The sequence below is a fragment of the Saccopteryx leptura genome, chromosome 3 (assembly GCF_036850995.1).
Source record: "Saccopteryx leptura isolate mSacLep1 chromosome 3, mSacLep1_pri_phased_curated, whole genome shotgun sequence".
NCBI lineage: Eukaryota > Metazoa > Chordata > Mammalia > Chiroptera > Emballonuridae > Saccopteryx > Saccopteryx leptura.
In genome coordinates this window covers 328125910-328140886 of record NC_089505.1, presented here as the reverse complement: position 1 = coordinate 328140886, position 14977 = coordinate 328125910, and the positions used below count along the sequence as shown (strand labels likewise).

The 14977-nt window shown below is 32.8% G+C and overlaps 1 protein-coding gene across 2 annotated transcripts in view; it reads left to right on the top strand.

Annotated features, from left to right (window-relative positions):
• The window catches only part of TRIQK (triple QxxK/R motif containing), a 131845-nt gene extending 117139 nt beyond the window's left edge, over positions 1-14706 (top strand). For both annotated transcript variants that reach the window (XM_066379109.1, XM_066379110.1), the window contains 2 exons: positions 1235-1320; positions 11217-14706. In XM_066379109.1, coding sequence (XP_066235206.1) covers positions 1235-1320; positions 11217-11330 — 200 coding nt within the window. In that variant the 3' untranslated portion in view covers positions 11331-14706. The remainder of the gene's footprint in view (positions 1-1234; positions 1321-11216) is intronic.
• The last annotated feature ends 271 nt before the right edge of the window (positions 14707-14977 follow it).

Here is a 14977-nt window from a genome sequence, read left to right as displayed (position 1 = left end):
TGAACTTATTGGGTGACACTAGTCAACAAAATTATACAGGTTTCAAGTGCACAATTCCACAATACATTATCTGTACATTGTGTGTTCCCTACCCTAAGTCAAGTCTCCTTCCATCACCATTTATTTATTCCCCCTGTAACTCCTCCATCTTCCCTCCGAGTGTCCACCTGATGTACAGACGTCCTGGGTTTGATCCCTGGTCAGGGCACACATGAGAAGTGATCATCTGCTTTTCCTCTCCTCCTTCACCTTCTTCTCTCTCCTCTCTTTGCCCTCGCAGCCAGTGGCTTGATTGGTTCAAGTGTCGGCCATGGGTTCTGAGGATAGCTCGGTTGGTCCGAGTGTTGGCTTCAGGTGCTGAGGAGAGCTTGGTTCTTTTGAACATCAGCTCCAGGCAGGGTTGCTGGGTGGATCTTGGTCAGGGCGCATGCAGGAGTCTGTCTCACTATCTCCCCTCCTCTCACTTAAAAAAATAAATAATGTATGCAATATTATTCTAGTCATTGCTTTTGTTATTGTTATCAAATCTATTATTACTCAGTTGAGTCATGAGATGGTACACATAAAGAGAAATTTGTTGACACTAAGACAGTTTTGTTTATTTTTGGCTGTGAAATATGGTAGGGAAGATTGAAATTAGTATCTGAAGGTACTACTATACTATATATCTTTTATCTAGCCATATTTATTGTCTTATATTAAGAGTAAACACAAGTTAAATACATATTTTCTCTAATGAAGTCAGTGATTAAAAGTTAATTATTTACAGATCTGTTTTTACTTTCTTATTTCAAAAATTTGAGATATTATCAAGTTGACTACTTAAGTACTTAATATATCCATGATAAATTTATAATGAGCTGTTATTCTTCAGTTATGATGACAAAGTTAATTTTACCTATTAATGGGATTTTGTGTATATTCATTTATTTACACATTTGTTTCCACAAGGTTACTCTTTATATTAGACATCTTATTCTCTAAAAAAGGTTTTTATCTTTTATGGTAATCACTGCACAGCATATCAAAGATGCTTATCAAATTTTCTTCCAAAAAAAGTAAAGGAGGAAGCAATTGACCTTTGGGAGACAAGTTTATGATTTTCATAACTGGTAACTGCTTTGTAACTTTGTTTTTCAGTTTTATTCTATTTAAACATTCTTTGACATTTCAGATGGCTGTTAAACTTGAATTATATAAGTATAATTCATAATCTGAAATTATTTCTTTCTAGGTAAACAGGATTATAAAAAAACCAAACCTATTTTACGAGCAACCAAATTTAAAGCAGAAGCAAAGAAAACAGCAATAGGCATAAAGGTACCTATATTTGATAACTTTAAATTTTGATGTGTGCATGCCATTTTATTTTCTAAAATTGGATCACATTAATGTTCAATTCTAAATGTTTTATGGCATTTAAAAAACTGAGCTGAATTCCAAAACCAAAGGTTTTTATAAAGAATTTAGCCCTGGCAGGGTAGCTCAGTTGGTTAGAGCATCTTCCTAATAAGCCAAGTTGTGGATTGGATCACCAGTCAGGTAACATTCAGGAAACAATCAATGCACAACTAAGTAGAACAACAAATAGATGTGCCCCCTTCCTGCAGATCAATAAATTTAAAAACATTTTTTAATGAATTTACTTAATGGTAAACATCTTATCCTGAGATTTTACCAGGTCTTAAAATAAAACACAATGTCATGAAAACTAGTTATACTACTTTAAGTTGCAATTTATTTTTTCTCTAGCTACTGTATATACATTTTAGTGCTTTATGAGTTCTAAATCATAAACTCATTTTCAATAAATTTTATTTGACAGTTGTTTAAATTTTAGTAGTAATTATATATACTCAAATCATTAATATATGTAAATTTACTCTTTGAATTATTGTCAGTACTGTCTATGATAAAATTATAATGATGTTCCCAAACTGGTTTTTTTAGAGAAGCAGTGTTATATTTTAACTGCTTTTAAGGGATATATGAAGCTGAGAATGATGTTAGCAGATATTAATCCAATGTGTTAGCCCAATAAAATTCAACAAAATTACATTTCTATTATTGCCCGTATCAATTCTTTGCCAAGTATTTAGAGTCAAATTAAACTATAAATAGAAAAAATAATTCTGTGTCTCTGTCAAGTTTTTAAAATTAGAATGACTAGTAAATATTTTACTTAAATATTAAAATGTTAAAAAGAAGTTTTGGTTTTTATCTGGCAGATGAAAAATTAATTTCTCTAAGTTATAGCTGATAGCAAATGCCAAGGTATTACTAACAAGCTGTAACAGCTGTTGAAATGCCAGATAATATATTTGGTTATCTTCCAGAGTTTGCTATTATAATCATGATACACTGCCTTCTTTTTACTCCTGATGGCTGATTTTGATCAAGCATTGCCGGGTGATGTGCTGTTGTTGTTTTTTTACAATACAATCTGCTAGTCAGTGCTGTATCAATTTTTAATGAAAAAATATTGACTTTTTTTTTAAGAGATGATTAATCTTTTGAAGTTTTCTTCTAATTTTATATGAAATTTCATTCATTTTAAAAATGATTTTCATGACATAACCTTTCTAAAAGCGGTGCTTAGTTATTTTACAAGTAGTTTCCTGATTATTGTGTCTTGTAATGAAAACATTGTCATTTTTCACCACAGCAGTATGACACATACTTTTATCTTTCAGTGGTGTTTCTTGTTTGTTTTGGTTTGTTTTAGAAAAATACGGGGGTAGCAAACTTCAATGAGCAGCTATAAAGTAGAATTTGAGAAGTAGTACAGCCATTTATTTATCAATATATACCTCTTTCTTATACATATCCTTTTTTTTTAATTTGCTTGTATAATTTTTGTTCTTTTAATTTAAGGAAATAACCATAACCAGTATCAGATGAGTCTACCTTATAGTGTAATTATCTGTCTTTTTAAAAGCAATGTAGAATATAACTTTTCATGAAAAAATTTTTTAGACTTCATTTACAATTTGAAGTATGTGTAGAAGAGTTTCTGACATCATAACATAACTTTATAATGAGCTAGCATATCATTTTGATTTATGAACCTACGAGAAAATGCCTTACCTTTAAATGTTGTTTACTTTGCTTGATAATATATGTAAAGAGCTCATTAAAATAATATAAAACTTTTTAGAATCAGAACCATGGAGGTGTTTTACATTTCAAATCTGGCATACTAATTAGTTTGCCCTGTCAAACTTTGATTGCATTGTCATTTTAGCATAGGATTTTAAATAACAACGTTTCTCTTAGCAATTACTATTTAATGCTATTTCATTTCCCCAGTGAGTGATTTTATCCATATTAATAATGTCAGAGAAGCAACTAGGGAGTAATGAACATCAAATATATTTGACTCTTATCTGGTTGACATGGGATGGCCATAATAATATAATATTTTATCACTTCACACCTTATTTTTTCAATGAATCATAGTTATGCTCTTAAAATTATTTAAACTACAGAAAATATAAATGCCTGCATGGAATAGAACAATCACAACATTGGTAACACTGAACACAAAGAGGCCTAGGATCAAATTCCTCTACCACTTGTTCTTTCCATGATCTTGCTGAGTTCAAACTGGCATATTTGTAAAGTAGAGATTATGCCATTTACTTCACAGTGTTGTCAGGAGAGTTAAATAATAAAATGAAAACATTTAAAATTGAACCTAGCACATAGAAGTCATTTGTGAATTGTTAGCAGATTGAGAAATATATTTTTCTGAATTAGTAATTACTGTTTTGTATAAATAAAACTTTCCTTGGATGTTTGTTATTTTCCTGAAGATCTCCTACTTCAATTAAGTCTGCATTGTGTATTTATATTCTATTATATATTACAAGTGTTCTCAGTTTTGCTGTGGAGACAGTGTCATATAATAGTATTATGACTGTTAAAGTTTTCAAAGCATTACATAATCTTAATATACTTTGTATACAGATTATATAAAACTTACTCAAGCTTCCATTATTAATCAAAACTACCATAAGATACTACCTCACACCTGTTAGATTATTATCAACAACATAGGCAATAACAAGTGTTGAAGAGGATGTGGAGGAAAAGGAACCCTCATTCATTGCTGGTAGGAATGCAAATTAGAACAATCATTATGGAAGAAAGTATGGTGGTTCCTCAAAAAATTAAGAATAGAATTACCATATGGACCCAGCAAACTCTCTACTGGTTATCTACCCCCCAAAATTCAAAAGCATTGGTACATAAAGACACATGCACCCCCATGTTTATCACAGCATTTTTCATAGTGACCAAGACATGGAAACAACCAAAATGTCCCTTGATAGAAGATTAGATAAAGAAGAACTGGTATATCTATACAATGGAATACTACTCAGCCATAAGAAATGATGACATATTGCCATTTATGACAACATGGATGGACCTTGAGAACAGTATACTGAGAGAAATAAGTAAATCAGAAAAAGCTAAGAACTGTATGATTTCACACATAGGTGAGGTATTAAAACTGAAACTCATGGACATAGATAAAAGTACAGTGGTTATCAGGGGGAGGGGTGTGTGAGAAAGGGGAGTAAAGAGGGACAAAATAAGGTGACAGAAAATGATTTGGCTTTGGGTGATGAGTAAACAGCATAATCAACAGTTCAAATGCTATAGAATTTACCTGAAACCTGTGTACTCTTATTGATCAATGTCACCTTGTTAAATTTAATTTTCTAAATAAATTTTTTAAAAAAGGAATATGGTAAGTACTATAATGCTGCAGAACTTGTGGAAAGATGACTAAGACATGATTGTCTTAGAGGAAAATATATTTATACAAGAAATCATTTCCGGATTTTAGTACCATGTAAAATCAACAGTATTGATTGGAAATCATGAACTAGAGATATAAAGAATTTTATAACAGGTTCTTTAACTTTAAAGACTTCTAGTACTTTTTTAAATGTATGTTCAGAAATGGAAAATGTTTTGAGGGAACAATAATGGTTTAGAATAAAATGTGAATATAAGTGAATATGACTGTCAAAATCTAGGATTAATTTCTATTGAGAAACTATTTTTATTTCCTGAGTCTTACCAAGGTAAGCAAAATGTCCTAATGTATGAACCAGTAGTGCAATGAGTGTCACCTAAAAAATATCTGAACAATAATATGTGGAGTTTGGTTGATGTTCAATTAGAAGATTAGTTTTCAAGTATCACAAAATCACTAAAAGTATTTTTAGAATATAAATGCCTATGTTTCCTAGTATACAATAGGAAAAAGATAATCTAAATTTGTTAATTAATTAGTTTATTTAAAAGTTTAGTTAAATGGTATAATCATAATAAAAGAATAAGGATAAAGATAAAAAGATTAGGATCAAAAACTTAATTTCTCTTTTACATAAATAAAATATTTAAGTGTCAGCCAGTTCCTGCTAACAACCCCTTGAGGTGAGCCAGCTGGAAACATTTAGTAATTTTTGTTCTTTGTTGTTATTTCTGATTTAAAACTGAATGGCTGGTGAGGCTGGGGGAACACCTACAAGTCTCTATGTTATGGCTAATGTCACCAACATCCTGAAAGCAATATTTTCTGATTTTACAGCTGTTTTAATCTTCCAAGAATGCAGTTTGTACAATACTCACCTTCTTCACAGAATAGGGACATTTTGAAAAAAAATGATTTTCTATATCTCACCATGTAATACTTTTTAAGCTCCACCTCCCACACCACATATTGAATTGATTTAATTGAAATAATGGACCCCCTGAAGTTGTATTCTAAAAAATGTTCTCTACTTCTTACCCTTAAAACCCTTTTTCATGCCTCTGGATATTCTGATAATATACAGTGAAGATGATATAGAGTTACTTGAAAGGACAATAAATTGAAAAGCACCACTTAGAAATGATTATCAATGAGATGAGAATAAAACCCTCCAATCAAGAGTAAAATATTATTCTTGCATTAAACACGTGTGAATGGTCCTCAATGCTGTTGAAGATTTCTGTTGTCCATTGTACAGAACCGATAGATTTCATAGTTGTGTGTCACTTGTTTATTATATTCTCTTAAAATTGGTTGCTGTGTAACCAGATGGGTCTGGGGGCACAGCTGTGGATATAAGAAAATAAATGAAATCTGTCTGATGCTACTGTGCCCTTTTGAGGTGTTGAAGTGTTCCAAACTGCAGGAAAGAAAAATCTACTTTTATTTGATATTATATAGGTATATAAGATTTAAAAAAATAAAATCTTAAAAAGATAGTTGACATTGAGTCTTTCACACTCGTGGTTTTTATTAATATTTTTATAGTTTGGAAATCTAAATAAATTAATTATGAAGCTAAAAATCTGTATAAGGTATCCATTTGTAATTTCAGCATTCAGGTAAAAATTTCATGTTGATTATAAACCGTATTTATTAGCGTAGGCAGCTAGTTAGATATTAACAAAACACAAGAGAAAAAACTGCCTTAAGCCTGAGCCTGATTAAGTCTGAAAGGTACAGCTTCAGACACACCATTGAATACCTGAGTCCTCATCATAGAAAATAACATGTCTCTATCCCCACTATGTAGGGAGAAAGGACCAGCTTTCCAGTTTCCATGGGGGACAACCAGTTCACTCGCTCAGACTCTGGCGGGAGGAGTAAACAATAAAGAGGAAATTCCTTTGCTAGGTGCATGCACAGTAGAAATCAAAATGGCACAGGGGGGAGGTAAATGCATGTATTATAGAAACCAGATGATGAGGCAACACAATGTTTTTAATTTAATTTTTGAGTTTATTGGGGCAACACTGGCTAACATAATTATACAGGTTTCAGGTGCCCAATTCTATAACACATCTCTATACACCATATTGTGTATTCACCCCAAGTCATCTTTGTCCATCACCATACATCCCCGCTATACCTCCCTCCACCCCCTTCTCCCCTGACAATCACCACATTGTTGCAGTGGTGAGATTCAAATAATTTAACAACCAGTTTTCTGCCCAAATGACCATTTTAAGTATAGAAAAAAATGGTATACTGAAAGTTTATTATTTCATGCATTTAATACTTAATAACAATAAAAGAGGTACACAAAGCTAGATTATAAGTGTTTTAAAGTATTAATAAAAAATATTAAATAATACAATACTTCACAAAAAAACAATAAAACTATTATTTAAGATATTTCCAATGACAGCTTGTCACCCCCCTGGTTGGTTGCCACTTTTTGTCTTTACATTATATGTTTATTTACTGAAGTAACAACCACGAGGGAATTAAAATGTAGTATTTCATCAAAGATATAATGAGTGTTATGAAATGAATAAATATTACAAGTATAGTTCCATCAAAATTTTTTCACCTATTGACAGCATGAACATTACTATGGGTGCTCAGAATACACTGTTGCTCAGATGAACGTTAAAAAAAGATTAAGGAATGTAAATTTGTGATTTCGACACTGGGTGGCTGCCAAGGCACCCACCTTAGAGAGAACCTGATTACAAATGCCATTTTAACAACTGGTTCCCCAAACTCGACAAAAAATTAAATATCGGTTCTGCCAAATTGGATCAAACTGGCTGAATCCCACCACTGCACTGTTGTCCCTGTCCATGAGATTTTCTCTCTCTCTTTTGTCCTTTTTGGCTCAATACTTCTACCTCCCTCACCCATGCCTCTAAGCCCCTCCCCGATAGCTAACAGCCTGCCCTCTATTAATGATCCTGTCTCTATTTTACTCATTAGTTCATTTTGTTCATTAGATTCCATATATGAGTGAAATCATATGGTACTTGTCTTTCTTTGACGGGCTTATTTCAGTTAGAATAATGGCTCTCCAGGTCCATCCATACTGTTGTAAAGGTAATATTTCCTTCTTTTTTATGGCCAGGTAGTAGCAATTAATATTTGACAAGGGAGGCAAGGACATACCCATATTGAATAAATAAAGAAAGACTAGCCAATAAATGATGTTAGAAAAATTGAACAGATATATGAAATAAAATGAAACTAGACCACCTTCTTATACCGTACATAAGAATAAACTCAAAATGGAATTAAAGCCTTAAATATTAGACTCGAAACCATAAAAACCTAGAAGAAAAAAGGCAGTAAAATCTTGGACATTTCTCATACCAATATTTTTTTCTGATGTATCTACTCGGGCAAGTGAAACAAAAGAAAAAGTGATTGGGACTACATCAAATTAAAATTAGTTTTTGCACAGCAAAGGGTACCATTAATCAAATGAAAAGACAGCTCACTGAATGGGAGAACATATTCACTAGTACATCTGATAATGGATTAATATACAAAATTTATAAAGAACTTATAAAACTCAACACCAAAAAAAACAAACAGCCCAATTAAAAAATGTGCCAAAGAGCTGAGTAGACACTTTTCTCAAGGGGACATATGGATGGCCAATAGGCATATGCAAAGATGCTTTATATCACTGATCATCCAAGAAATGCAAATTAAAATGACAATGAGATATGACCTCACACCTGTCAGAATGGCTATTATTAAATCAACAAGTGTTGGGGAGAATTTGGAGAAAAGGGAACCCTTTTGTTGGGAATGCAGATTGTGCAGCCACTGTGGAAAACTATGAAGTTGCCTCAAAAAATTAGAACTGCCTCATAGCCCAGCAATTCCACTTCTGGGAGTTTGTCCAAAGAAACTCAAAACACAAAATTGGAAGAATATATGCTCCTCCTTATATTCACTGCAATGTTATTTACAATAGCCAAGATATGGAGGTGACCCAACTGCCCATCAGTAGATGAGTAAATAAAAAAGCTGTAGTACATTTACACAACGGAATACTATAAGGCAAAACTTTGAGGCATGTGCAGTTGGAGCAAAAATGACAGCATAAAGGGCAGAGTCTAGCCTGGGAAATCCTGCAAAAGGATCTGATTGAATAAGGAACTCAAAACCCCGGAAGATCCAGAAAATTTATTGGTTAGGGAAAGAGTCCAACAGAAGCCCACAAAGGATAAGGAAAGAGATTGGTTACTTTGAAAGAAAGCCAGCATTCTCCCAAGCCAAGTAATATAATCAAAGCAGAAAAAAGTCCCTTCTGGTTAGCACATGTGTGTTCCTTCATCCTCTCTTTCCATTGCAGCCATGTGGGCCAGCAGCCACCCAAGCCCAAGTGCAGCGCCCAGCATGGGCCAAGCACAGTCTTGGTGGGCAGACATACAGATGGGGAAATGAGACACAGAGGAGCCCGCACCTCTGGGCCCTGACCATCCTGGGCTTTGTGAGGATAAGTGCAGGGTCTGAGGCCCTAGAGCAGGGGTCCCCAAACTTTTTACACAGGGGGCCAGTTCACTGTCCCTCAGACTGTTGGAGGGCCGTACTATAAAAAAACTATGAACAAATCCCTATGCATACTGCACATATCTTATTTTAAAGTAAAAAAACAAAACGAGAACAAATACAATATTTAAAATAAAGAACAAGTAAATTTAAATCAACAAACTGACCAGTATTTCAATGGAAACTAGGCTCCTCTCACTGACCACCAATGAAAGAGGTGCCTCTTCCAGAAGTGCAGCGGGGGCCGGATAAATGGCCTCAGGGGGCCGCATGCGGCCCACAGGCCGTAGTTTGGGGACCCCTGCCCTAGAGACTGGGCTTCTCTTACAATGGGATGGAGCCCAGCCACCTACCCATGGAAGAGACACTGGGCACCTGGGGAAAGTTTGTTTTTGCTCTAATAAGTGTTACCACTACACCTTATCTTTCTACGCATGGGTTCCTGAAATGCGTATGTCATGATTCCATGGAAGAACCCTATTTACACCAACAACAGATTTATTTTATTATTTTTAAAGTTAATTAGTTGGCATATATTAAATAATTGACTTTGCATTCTTATGAAATATAAAATGCATTCATGTAAATGCAGATAAATTACCTCTTCATAAAATAATGCCAGAAAGGGGTGTGATAAATTAGAAGGGAATATTAGGCTCTTTAGGATAGTGAACTGGTACTATTAGCTCTTTTTTCTATTTAGCCAAGTGATTCTGGGAATGTATGTATATATTTTTATTTTAAAATTTTATAAACTTTTTAAGACATAATATAAATTTTGCCATTAGATATGTAGTAAATTTTTTGGTTATTAGTCCCACATTATTGATTAATATTAATTAATATAAACATTAAATCACCAAAGGAAATATCCAGGACCACCTTCACAGTTGTGATAAATGGTTTCATGCTTCATGAGCTGAGGACTCAGTTTTGATTCACGATATTATAAACTGTAGAACTGAAAATATAAAAATTATAGGTTCAATAAAATATTTAATAAAGATGATTAAATAGGTATCATCTAGAAACTGATTAAAATAGTTTCTTTCCATTAGAAAAAAAATGATAATTTTATAAAGATATGTGTCCAAGTGCTATAACTAATAATAAATTTCTCAAAGAAAGAAATAAAGTTAAATATAACCAAATGGACAACAGAAACTTTGTAGGCACAAACTACTTTGTTTGCCTCCGACATTTTGATATCTAAACTATGAAAATATATTTAAAAGTATAAATGTTAATTTTACTATTAGTAAAACACAAACAAATACAACAGTAAAGAAATGATTCAACAACTGATGTACTTGCCATTAAAATAGATTTTGTCAAGTACAAACTGCTTTTTTTTTTTTAGCAAGATAGACATACAGAGATAGAGACATACAGGAAGGGAGAGAGATGAGAAGCATCAACTCTTAATTGTGGCACCTTAGTTGTTCATTGATTGCTTTCTTATATGTGCCTTGACCAGGGGGGCTCCAGTCAAGCCAGTGACCATTTGCTCAATCCAGTGACCTTGGGCTTCAAGCTAGCGACCTTTGGGCTCAAGCCAGTGACGATGGGGGCATGTCTGTGATCCCATGCTCAAACTGGCAACCCCGTGCTCAAGCTGGATGAGCCTGTGTTCAAGCCAGCGACTTTCAGGTTTCAAGCCTGGGTCCTCAGTGTCCCAGATTGAAGCTATTGATATATTCATTGCGCCACCACCTGGTCAGTCCAAAGTAAGCTTCTTAATGGCAAAAAGTTAAAATCAATGTGATTATTAGGTTTAAATTGTTCATTTTAGACTGAATTATATGGTTATTTTATCTGATGAAACTAATAATCATTAACCAATCTCATTTTATCAATTTTAAGTCTACTTTTTTTTTTTCTTCTTCAGGAAGTTGGCCTTGTACTTGCAGCTATATTCGCGCTTCTACTGGCTTTCTATGCTTTCTTTTATATCAGACTGTCCACAGATGTTGACCCTGATCTGGAAGCTAATGAAGATTAGCTGAGCAGCAATCAATGCATTTTAAGGATGTAATTTTATAAAAGCACCTCATGGACCAATGTTTTCTGAAGTACTGAAACTACAATATCCTGAACTTTTCTTCTGGTATTTTTAGTTTGCAGAAATATCTTTTTAAATATGTAGTTGCATAGTGTATCAAGAAAAGAACCTTAACCTAGCTATGCAGTGTAATGTATGCTACCAAATTCTTTCATACGTCTTTCTACTTACACAGGAAACCTGTTCATGGTGTATTTAGATAAAATGGGAAATAGATCTCAAATTTTTCCGATGTTTTAACATCTTTTTGTATAACTCCATCACTTACAGATTACTAAATTTGTTTTTGTTCCACATATCCGAAGTAAAAGTATGTATCCCTATTTATAGAAACATATTCAAATCATATTCAAAGCCAAAGAATGAATGAAAAGTCATGGGAAATTGTTCATGTTATGAGTCCTGCTTTCTTCCCAGACCTATTTTGTATCACAAGGCTATCTGCACATTTATCTACAGTAATCTTTTTTCTTCTTTGCCAACTGTTTAGTGCACATATGCTCCATTTGAAATGGCACCTGCATGACAGAAGCACAAAGAGCCACATATGTCTCAAATAGAGTTCCTTTCCTCTTAGGCTGTCTAAACCGGTGTAAATAGAAAGTTCAGTTGATCTTTCTGTAATCAGCTTATTACTCTATTAATATAAACTTGGAATTCTATTTTAATTATGTTCCTCTGGCTGCTTGCAGTATCAGTTTCATCTTCTTAAAGATGTATGTAGCAATCTGTTGTTTAACTGTGCAGTGTTTTTCACATACAATAATAGAAGTCCTGCCTAGTCAGTAATTTTCATGGGTTATATCTTAAAGCTGAACAATACAACTTATTTTATAAAAATTTTTTTTGTCTCTTGACAGATATTCAGAACTCTTATGAAAAATAAATATAAGAAAATATATGTCTTATATTACTTGCATATACAGTTTTCTGTTTATATAATTTTAAGGTATTTTGCATCTGTTGCAATATAACAAATGTATTCAGTATTTTTACTGGTAATGAAATTTCTTCATATTTTTAGAACACATGAGTACATAAAATTTAGAAAGTGGAAAAATATGTGTTCATTGTAGAGTTCTTAGCTACTACCCTATATAAAGATTTATAGAAAATGAATAATTTGAAATGCATACAAAGTGTTTTATTATATTTATAAAAGTTAAATAAAATGTTAAGATTGTTTCCATACTTGCCAAGGGAAGAAAGCTTTCATAAATACCCTACATATTCTTTGAGACTTTTGCAAATAGTTGATGTGACTGTGGCATTATGTTCTGCAGAATGTTTTCAAGGAGCATAATTATTCATCAGTGTGAACATAGCCAAAATTTCCAGTATCCCCACAAATTTTGCCAAACATCAGAGGGCAAAATTTAGACAGTGTTGTTTACTGGATTCTTCCCATTGAAATCACAAACTCAGGAGCCAGACCAAGAGTTCTTATGCACTCACCACAGTAGTCCAATCCAAGTGGCATTTTTAGAAAAGGTTATAGTATTTAATGCCATGTGGTATGTCTGTGAAGTGGGTGGCAAGGGAATATCCAAGCTGGCATTTTGGATATGACGGGCCTTTTACTTTCCCAAGTGACATGCCACATGTCAAGAAATATTTTTTTCCCTACTCTTATCACATTTACGTGAACAATTTCATTTCATTTTTCATTTAGTTATTTCCCCTCCCATATGGTGTTAAAAACAGTCTTATTAAGTAAAATTATTGCTAATTTCAGTGGTAATTTAAATGAGAGGATATGTAATAATTGTTTATTAGATACCAATTCAAGTGATATATAACAGAATTTGCAGTATATAAAATAATGATTGTACTGTTGGAAATGTATGAATATTCATTACCATGAAAAAAGAAAAAAAATTTTTTACTCTTCTGTTCTACTCTTGAGATTTTCTTTTGAGAAAAAATGTTGTTTCTTTTGTAAAAATTTATAATTATTTTGTGATATATTAGTTTCTGGTGTACAATGTAGTTTTTTTGACAAAAATGTTCTTTCTGATAGTAATAAATATTAGTCTAAACATAGTATAATTATAGTCAAGTTTCATTATCTAGTTTTCTGACACCATGAGCCTATGCCAAGTCCGCTTGTACGACTAAATGACTTATGATGGCCCCAGACAACCATAAGTCCCAAAGACTAAACTCTGATTTTAATAAATAACAGGTAAAGTGAGACGGTATATAATTATATAACACTGTTTTTGTGAAGTGCAAATATTTCATGCTCATATAAACTGGGAAGCAGCCAGTCTTCTGCAGAGAAATCCCAGATTGAAGTCTGGTTTCAATCTTTAAAGAGGTGATAGCCTGCAGTTTCAGGGGACCACACTTTTGAAAGTAAGTGGTGTTTGGCATAAATCTGAGACTGGCACCACACATATTTTAAGCATGCGTTTTCCCCCTCCAATAATTCCCCTGCTCAGAGATACTCAGAAGATAAAACCAGGGAAGTTATAATGACTTTCAGAATGTTAGACTGTGTTAACATATTCTGCAGAATAAATTGCAATTAATGCAGTCGACTTAACATACAGTCTATGTGAATGAAGTTTAAAGGGTTGCTGGTTCTTACTTTGCATACAAAATAAAGAATGTAAAACTTATTTGAGAGGAAATGTTATCAAAATATAACCTCACCTAGAATTTTTTTTAAATGAAGAAAAAAACCTATCATAGTACCAGCAAAGGGTTTGTTATTGTTTTAAGATGGCAAAATACTTGAAGATTACCTATCTTTTTAACATTTCATAATGATAGAAGGAATGCTCCCATTCCAACCAATGAGACTGCAAGATACTGATAATCCGTTCTTATTCCCAAAACTGTAGTGATCTTTACATATCTAATAAACTAATGTTAAAATTTTATTGAACATGTTTTAGTCCTCACAGAGTCTGGCACAGTTTTTGCATATAGTGGATGATCAAAATTATTTGCAGTTAATAAATAAAATTTAAAAATCACAATATTCATTAACTCTTAACATTTAGCACTTATAGTCATTGGTTGTATTTGACATATATTTGTTTCATTCTGGTTCTCTTTAAGATCAAGACAATTTGCATTACATTTACTGTGGAAGAGATGAATTGCTCTTTTCTAGGGAAATCAAATATGGTATTTTTATCTTAGTATTGTTAAAAACTATACTCAATATTTTAATATAACAGCATACATCTTTATTCCCAATGAAAATAAAACTAAATTTTCATTATAATATTTACATATGTGAATACTAAAGCACGTACTGTATTTTCCAGATTCTAAAATTTATAGTCAATGATAATTCAATAGTTCAAATTATGCTTTAGGTAAACTTCATAGGTAAATGTCTATAAACTTAAATTTTAATATTTAATGTATTTTATTTGTAACATGAGGTTGTTGAGCCAGAGACTATCTAAAATAAGTTGGGTTTTTTTCTTCTTACCAACAGTTAGACTTCATTACACTTACTTAAGGCTTCTCTGGGGAGATTTCTACCACTTCTCCCTTCTTTTATTAGAATAGCCCCAATGCAGCCCAGATAGAATGATGTTTGTTCCATTGACACCATATCTAGAATC